Source organism: Carassius gibelio, chromosome A1, assembly GCF_023724105.1.
Source record: "Carassius gibelio isolate Cgi1373 ecotype wild population from Czech Republic chromosome A1, carGib1.2-hapl.c, whole genome shotgun sequence".
Taxonomy (NCBI): Eukaryota; Metazoa; Chordata; class Actinopteri; order Cypriniformes; family Cyprinidae; genus Carassius; species Carassius gibelio.
In genome coordinates, this window is record NC_068371.1 from 3,971,678 (window position 1) to 3,980,763 (window position 9,086).

The 9,086-nt window shown below is 36.4% G+C and overlaps 2 protein-coding genes across 3 annotated transcripts; one reads left to right on the forward strand and one right to left on the reverse strand.

The window, feature by feature from the left end:
- Positions 1–416: 416 nt before the first annotated feature.
- On the forward strand, positions 417–7,594 carry tmem144a (transmembrane protein 144a). 2 transcript variants are annotated; one of them, XM_052559251.1, is made up of 12 exons: positions 417–676; positions 760–921; positions 2,611–2,733; positions 2,877–2,976; positions 3,054–3,134; positions 3,264–3,342; positions 3,712–3,788; positions 3,960–4,078; positions 4,159–4,278; positions 4,786–4,883; positions 4,971–5,024; positions 5,104–7,594. In XM_052559251.1, the coding sequence occupies exons 1-12, from the start codon at positions 598–600 to the stop codon at positions 5,185–5,187; spliced, it is 1,176 nt and encodes a 391-aa protein (XP_052415211.1). In that variant the 5' UTR covers positions 417–597; the 3' UTR covers positions 5,188–7,594. The 2 variants fall into 2 exon arrangements, with proteins under 2 accessions (XP_052415211.1, XP_052415291.1); XM_052559331.1 differs by having other exon boundaries at positions 428–676; positions 763–921.
- A 315-nt stretch (positions 7,595–7,909) lies between these two features.
- On the reverse strand, positions 7,910–9,086 carry LOC127975002 (mediator of RNA polymerase II transcription subunit 28-like). The gene is made up of 2 exons (XM_052578752.1): positions 8,895–9,086; positions 7,910–8,107 (listed from the first exon to the last, which is right to left on the reverse strand). The coding sequence occupies exons 1-2, from the start codon at positions 9,084–9,086 to the stop codon at positions 7,910–7,912; spliced, it is 390 nt and encodes a 129-aa protein (XP_052434712.1).

Consider the following 9,086-nt stretch of genomic DNA (forward strand, 5'->3'; position numbering starts at 1 on the left):
TCATCATCATCATCATTATTCAATGCTTTGAACATTAACACAGAAAGTAACTTTCATGACTGAGAGATTTACAAATGCATTTACAAAATTCTGAATTTCGTTATAACATATAACAAAATAAAATGTAAAATAAAATAAAAACACTGAAGAAAAAATAAGAAATAAATACATATGAGAACTAAAAAGAAGTGTGGGAGTAGGATGTTTTCACATTATGAAACCAAAGTCCTCTAATAAAGTACGCAAAAATCTTGCTTTGGGGCTTTTCATCCCTCTTAACGTCTCCAAAAACATAAAAAAATTCAACAGTCTAGCATTTGTTGTTTACAATGTTTACAATGTCTGGCTCCGCCCCTTTATCGTCAGATTCAAACACACGTGATTCATCACATGCGTCGCGTGCCCGAGATATGCAGGAGATATGTCTTTTAACAATCATGTGATCCTGCCTATCAGCTGACACGGAAGTAAAACTCACCCTTATTCATGAGTCGCTCTCCTTCCTAATAGTTTATTTCAGCGATCTCCGCCTAAAAGTAGCTTTTATCGATATAAATTTTTTTATAGTTTGAATGCTGTTGCGAGTGTCTCTTTAAGATGAATCCTCGCGTGGACGCGCTCATCATTGCGCTCCTCTGCGCGTTGTCCATCGGCGCCGCGCAACACCTTGACACAGGTAACGAATAAAAAACGGATTGCCTGCATTGCATAAGTGATTCTTTGGTGAGTAAAACACAATGTAATGTAACTATGGCCCAGTAGAATGGCTCCCAGACGGTCCGAGCGCGTCCGTGGATCTTCAGCAAGAGAACAACAGCACAAACTCGTCTGATCTGACTTATGGGTTCATATCCTGCGCCGTGGCAGTAGTCTTCTACGGGAGCAACTTCGTGCCAGTGAAGAAGATAGATACTGGAGATGGTTAGTCAACTTCTTTTTAGTTTTGGACTCTCTATAAATGTGTGGTAGCTCACTCAGTGATTCTGGACACTGTAAATGTTTGTGGTACTAAATATCAACAGAAATAGTTAAGTCAGTCTCGATTTACTCGCCTTCTGTATCAGATCTGTAGGACTGCACAGGTGCTGGTCCTATAATTAGAATATCATCAAAAAGTTCATTTATTTAACTAATTCCATTCAAAAAGTGAAACTTGTATATTATATCCATTCATTACACACAGACTGATATATTTCAAATGTTTATTTCTTTTAATTTTGATGATTATAACTAACAACCAAGATAAATCCCTAATTCAGTATCTCAAATCTTCTTCATTCTTGGGTCTGGCATATCGCATCTTCCTCTTCACAGTACCCCATAGATATTCTATGGGGTTAAGGTCAGGCGAGTTTGCTGGCCAATTAAGAACAGGGATACCATCGTCCTTACACCAGGTACTGGTAGCTTTGGCACTGTGTGCAGGTGACAAGTCCTGTTGGAAAATGAAATCTGCATCTCCATAAAGTTGGTCAGCATCAGGAAGCATGAAGTGCTCTAAAACTTCCTGGTATACGGCTGCGTTGACCTTGGACCTCAGAAAACGCAGTGGACCAACACCAACAGATGACATGTCACCGCAAACCATCACTGACTGTGGAAACTTTACACTCTGGGACCCTGATTTCCAAAAGAAATGCTACATTTATTTTTTTATCAGAGAACATAAATTTGGACCACTCAGCAGCAGTCCAGTCCTTTTTGAAGCGAGAAGCTTCTGGCACTGTCTGTTGTTCAAGAGTGGCTTGTTCATAGGAATGCCACAGCTGAAACCCATGACTTGCATACGTCTGTGTGTAGTGGTTATTGAAGCACTGACTCCAGCTGCAGTCCACTCTTTGTGAATCTCCCCCACATTTTTGAATGGGTTTTGTTTCACAATCCTCTCCAGGGTGTGGTTATCCCTATTGCTTGGACACTTTTTTTTTTCTACCAAATCTTTTCCTTCCCTTCGCCTCTCTATTAATGTGCTTTGACACAGAGCTCTGTGAACAGTCAGCCTCTTTTGCAATGACCTTTTGTGTCTTGCCCTCCTTGTGCAAGGTGTCAATGGTCGTCTTTTGGACAACTGTCAAGTCAGCAGTCTTCCCCATGATTGTGTAGCCTACAGAACTAGACTGAGAGACTATTTAAAGGCCTTTTCAGGTGTTTTGAGTTGATTAGCTGATTAGAGTGTGGCACCAGGTGTCTTCAATATTGAACCTTTTCACAATATTCTAATTTTCTGAGATATTGAATTTGGGAAATAAAAATGAAAATAAATAAACAATTGAAATATATCAGTCTGTGTGTAATGAATGAATATAATAATATTATAATATAAGTTTCACTTTTTGAAGGGAATTACTAAAATTAACTTTTGATATGATATTCTAATTATATGACCAGCTACTGTATGTGTGTATAATATAATATAATATACACACACAAACACACACACACACACACATATATATACATCCAGTAGGTTTTTCTTGTAGAATAAACCCCAACAGGGTGATCAGCAGCCCTGACGTGAAACTTATCTTGCTTTGAAAGCACACTAAAGAGAGGAAGTTTGCTAATAATATTTAATTCATTTTCAGTTCACACTACTATGTATATGTGCAGGCATGTTTTTCCAATGGATTCTGTGTGCTGCTATATGGACGGTCTCCCTAGTGGTGAACATCATTCTTCATAGTCCAAAGTTTTGGCCTCTTGTTATGCTGGGAGGAGCAATCTGGGCTACTGGTAACATCTAACTATTTAATATGTTAATATAATTTGATTACTGCTTGACAAAAATAGTAAACACTAAAATAGTTCTATTCTTGAAAGACTTTCTCATTTATACTGACTGAAATTCTGTCCCGTGTTTGTGTGTTTTCATCTAGGTAATATAACTGTAGTTCCTATCGTAAAGACTATTGGGCTTGGTCTTGGTCTTCTCATATGGGCTTCATTTAATCTGCTTTTAGGTTGGGCCAGCTCTCGGTAAGCAAAATTTCATTTCAGAATTCAGTTATTGGCAGCATAAACACACACACACTGATTCTTGCTGCTGATTTTAGGTTTGGTTGGTTTGGTATTGGTGCGGAGACTGTATCCAAACCAGTTCTGAACTACTGTGGAGCAGGTCTTTGTTTACTTAGGTAAATGTGCATGCATTAATTTTTTAATTCTTTTATTTTCAGAATGTGATGTCACTTGTAAGTCTCATTATTTGAAATAATGTCTTTTTTTCCACCCTTTTTATTTCCCTCATTTTTGTATGTTTACAGTGCCATAATTTTTTTCTTTGTGAAGACTGATGTACAAAGATCTGCAACATCTGAAGAAACACCATTACTAATAGACCATGTATGTTGACATAGTTTTTAAAAAATGTGATAAAATATACTTTTTTTTCAGAGGGACATGGTGATGGGGTTAAAAAAAAATTTGAAAATTTATTTTTCACTTCTTTTTTTTTTTCTACTGAGGTCTAAATTATTTTTTGCATTCCCCTGAGAAACTTTGCATTTGCCCCTTAAAACTGTTCATCAGAACGCAAAATTTTGAGATTTAACGAAATGTTACTCAGAGGAACTGAAAACCATTTAAATATAATTTTCCGTCTCATCTCGTATTTTTTCTCCATTACCATGTTCCTTTAGAAGCTCTGTACATTCTTAAATATTTCATGTTTGGATATTCTAGTTAACAATGTTTTATTAATTTTATCCGAAGACTGTGAACTCTGACTCTGTCGTAGCAACAGATGATTCCTGGGTGGATGCATTAACACCACGCACCAAACGTCTTGTGTATGTACACATCTCACTTACATGACAACATGAGTAAATGTTTTTGTACTACTAGCATATAGTATCAACAACAATAAATTCATTATTAAAATTTATAAGTATCTCTATACTGCATCTAACAGAAAAAATGCCTTTATGAATCCGTTTATATTAAGATGTTATGTGTTGCAGTGGATCGTTTCTGGCTGTTGTCGCTGGACTGCTGTATGGAGCATCATTTGTTCCAGTTCTGTACATTAAAAACCATGCATCAGATCCAGACAGCCAGTACAATGGGGCTAGCCAGTTTGGTAAATCAAGATGACCTCCTTATAAACATTGGTTGGATTCTTAAATATGAACTGTGATGTATTTTCTGTTTTGTACGTAGATCTGGATTACGTCTTTGCACAATACAGTGGGATTTTCCTCACCAGTACTGTGTATTTCGTCCTGTACTGTGCCATCAAAAAAAACAAACCTCAAGTTTTTCCTAAAGCAGTGCTGCCAGGTAACACCATCACTTCAATTTAAAGGAACAGTTCACCCAAAAATTACATTTTGCTTGGAAATATACTGACCCCTGGGCCATACAAGATGTAGATGAGTTAGTTTCTTCATCAGATTTGGAGAAATGTAGCATTGCATTCAGTGTCTAATAAATGAATGCTCTACAGTGAATGGGTGCCGTCAGAATGAGAGTCCAAACAACTGATAAAAAAACATCACAATAATCCACACCACTCCAGTGGATTACTGTGATGTTTTTAGCAGATGTTTGGACTCTCATTCTGACGGCACCCATTCACTGCAGAGCATCCATTGGTGAACAAATGATGCAATGCTACAAATCTGTTCTGATGAAGAAATAAACTCCTCTACATCTTCAATGGCCTACGAGAGAGTACTTTTCATTAGCAATTTTGTATTTATATCTTTGGCTGAACTACTCCGGTAATTAGCATTTCCTTTAGCATTGTTTATCTTTCTTCCACATACCTCTGTTGTTTCCTTGTAGGATTCCTTTCTGGTATCATGTGGGGTATAGCCACGTGCTGCTGGTTCCTTGCCAACAATTACCTCAGTGCTGTAGTCAGCTTCCCTATTATAACCACAGTGAGTGACCGAGCTCACAAGAACGCACATCTTTATGTACTTTTCACATTTTTTTTTTTCCAATAATGTGCATTTGGTTCATTCCAGGTTCCTGGATTGATTGCAGCTCTTTGGGGTGTTGTAGTGTTCAAAGAAGTGAAGGTAAATACTTGTGTTCCCACTGTCTATTGCTTTTACATTTTTATACTGAGCCCTTCATCTCCTCCTCTTTCTCCTTCAGGGCTGGCGAAATTACATTGTTCTCATCATTGCTTTCTGTCTCGTTCTGTCTGGAGCATTACTGACTGCATTTTCAAAGATTTAAACCTACTTTTAGACAACAGCAGGAAATGTGAAGAAGAAGTTAACACTTTATAAGTTCTTCTTTAAAATCACTTCTGCTGTTTTATATATTTTGAATACTGTAAATGAGAGATTTATCATGCAGCTGAACATACTGAAGTGGAACAATATTGTTTATATCAGGGAGGGATATGGTCCTAAAATAGATAAGATACTTGAAATGTTCTAGCAATATTAGAACAGATGTTATGTTAATGTTATTGGGAACACAATTCAATATATTTGTGTTGTATTTGTAGTAACATACTTTTTAAAAGTCATGTTTACACTATAATGGACCTCATTTCACTGTATGTTTGCACGACAATGAAGCCCATTTTAAAACCATTTAGAACAAAAAAAAATAAAAAAATTTGCATGACATTTTCATGAGTTTTGCACATTTTACCTTCAAATTATTTTTTTTATTAAGTTTTTGTATTTCCAATTATTCCTAATGGTGATCCACGTGTACTGTAATACAGTATTTTTTATTTTACTGTATATTACATTTAAATGCTGCAGTGCAGTAACTTTAAATATTTACTTTTCATGTTACAATGTTTTTTTTTTTGACATTTGCAATGATATTGCATTACAAAAAATGTCATGTAAATATATTACAAAACAAATAAATGTTGAGAATGTCACATGCAAAAATGTTCATGGTTTTAAGAGTAGGCTTTGTTTTCTTGTATATATAATCTCTTTCCTTTCTTTTGATTTTGATTAGTCATGATATTTTTGTCATTTTGGCTTGTTCTTTAGAAGTTTCACCCATTTATTGATCAATTAATTGCTGTTGGGTTTTTATTGTTGCCAAATTATATCAGAGGCCTTAGATTTTTATTTGTTGATTTGACTTTAACTTTACTAAAAGGGAAATACAATTAATTACAAACGCAAGGTTTGTGGGTCGTTGAAAAATAGTTGAAAACTTGATACAGCATGTTATAAAGGAAGGAAGAAGATAAAAGCACTGAGCAGAAAGAAAAAGTAATGTATAGTGCTGGACAGTGATGGGAATAACGGCGTTATAAATAACGGCGTTACTAACGGCATTACTTTTTCCAGTAACGAGTAATCTAATTGATTACTCTTCTCATCTTAATAACGCCGTTACCGTTACTGCCAAAAAATGCGGCGCGTTACTATAACTGATGATGAAGCTGTTTTTTTTTTTCCATCAGACCAACTAGATCTCTGAGCGAGAGGCAAATACTTTTTTTACTGTTCTTCCTTGGTTAGTGGGCAGAGCACGAGACAAGCGCATAAATGCTGACGATTGGCTGAGGTAGAGTAAAATTTCATTGTAAGCCAATCAGAGGTAGAGTTGGGCGGGTTTTCGAAAGCACGCATAGTAGTGATGGGAATTCGGCTCTTTTGACTCAGCTCACTGAAAAGAGCCGGCTCTTTGGCTCACAAACGGCTCTTTAAATGACTTTGACTATAATATTTCAATTTTTATTACATAATTATTTAATTTCTATAGGCTTAATTTGAAAAAAATAGAGTTGGCTCTTCAGATATGCGAGCCAGCTCCCGAAGTTCAACTAAAAAAGCCGGCTCTTAGAGTCGGCTCATTCGCGAATCGCGAACGACTCATCAAAAGCTCATTCGCGAACGAGTCGATCCATCATCACTAACGCTCATTCGCGAACGACCCATCATCGGACAGGACAGGACACACAACGAACAACACAAGCCAGTCAGTCAACCAGAGACAGGTATGGCGACGAGCCCAAATAATCCAAAAGTAGCCTTCTCTAAATGGAAGTATATACATTACTTTTTCCTTCAAGAAATTAAAGAAACAATAAAAGGAAATATCAAAAGTTCCCAAAAATCTATCGTGTTATTTGCATTTATCCACTATATAAACATAATATCTACATACATGGCATTTGATTGGAGGCTAGTCTCACTTTGTCCCACAGCAACTTTTTTTTTTAGATGTGTGTACAATGTTTCATGTTTCTGTTAATAATGTATTGTATTAAGTGTCCATTTCATTATAATATTCAGATTTATCATAAATAATTGAACATGCACATGTATTTTAAGTTCCTTTAAAGAGGGGTAGAGGTGGGGTCACGTTTGAGCATTTAAAATGTAATTTTACTTGAAAGTAACGCAATAGTTACTTTCTTAAGTAACTAGTTACTTTAAAAATTTGTAACTGAGTTACTAATTTAGTTACTTTTTGGAAGAAGTAACTAGTAACTGTAACTAATTACTTTTTAAAAGTAACTTGCCCAACACTGGTGCTGGACTGCCATGCCAGGGGATGAAGGAAGACCAAAGGGAACTTAAAAAAAAAATGTACTAATGTTCAACAAAACGTGTTTATTTGAAACTTTTCAAAAGATGTTTTAATAAAATTTTTAAAATCTCTCAAACGGAATTTTTTTTTTTTTTTTTCTGGTCACTGTAGCTCAATGAACATATCTATATGAAACGTTAAAAATTTGATTTATTTGTCATAACATGTCCTACCTAACAAACTGAGTTTTAAGTATGCTTCTGACTAATTGTCAAAGACTCTAGTTCTTCAAGATGACCTCCTCGTGAGAGATATGTGGAAGTGATGTCCTTTAGCACCTCTTGAAGCACATCATTGATGTATATTACAAAATCATCACGTACGAAGGCGTATAGCACAGCTTGCTCGACAGAGAGAAAGAAGGGGGTGTTGTGGACATGCTTCAGTTTGGTTTCAAGGGAGCAGGGAGGATTGTTGAGGCCTGTTCCAGGGAGGCCAGTGGACTCTGTGGCAGTTCTGTGGGCTTCTTGTGCTGGACGTTGATGTCCTCCAACACCTGCTGCCAGTGATGGATCTTAGTAAGATGTTTCTGAATCAACATCTCCTTCCTTTGGAGTTCATTCTTCAGTTCTGATGCATCCTGAAACATAGAAACGGTTTAAACTAAACTAGTATACAGTATGTTTCAAAGGTTAGAACGCAACTGTAAATGTTTTAAAAGGTTTGTGGACGAGGTGAGGGTTTAAAAACAAATATACGGGTTTTCACCTCTTTTTCCACCTGTTCTGGTTTCTGTACAGACAGCTACAGTCTTTTCTGAAGGAAGAAACTTTCAGTCTGTCTGGCTACATCCAGAAGCTTCTGTATACACTGATCCACTCCTGAAACGCAGAATCATGAAGGCAAGACTTTACATACAAGTCAAACCATTGCTAGTTTGTTTTTCATGCACGGGTCCATTTTGAAGATTTCGGGCTGTTTCATCTTTACAACAGGTCTTCCTTCAGATCAGTGGAAGGAAAACATCCAAATTACCCTTTATCTATTTGTGTAGATTTTAGTTGAAATACACATCTTAAAAGGCAACTTTCTTAAAAATGAGTTTTGTCTCATGTACAGCCAGAAATATCCACTTCAGTAGAATTTTTACACCAAACATTTCAGGTTCACTGCTATCTATATCAAGGTGTATCTTTTTTTTTTTTTTTTAACTGAGGAATTTTTTTTATATTTTATTTGCCTCATTTACATAATATTCTATTCCTAAAACATTTTTTTTCTGGCTGTATTTATGGAATGATAAATAATTTATATATATATATTGAGAGTGTGTATCATCAGTTAATTCTCTTTCATGAAGCATTCAATCTTGTACAGAACATCTATCTCTGACACGTAAGCAGGAGTAGTTTTCTCGAGCTCCTCACCTGGAAAGAAGCTTCCAGTTCATCTGCTAAAGTGTTATTTGTTCCTCTATTACCTGAGGGAGCTGTGAGAAGCCATGGCTGACCTGGACCCCCGGGACCTGCAGGTGCATGAGGTCCAGGAGGATGCTGACCAGGAAACATCCCGCCCATGGACAAAGCCATTTGTCCACTAACAACAGCTCCCACAATCAT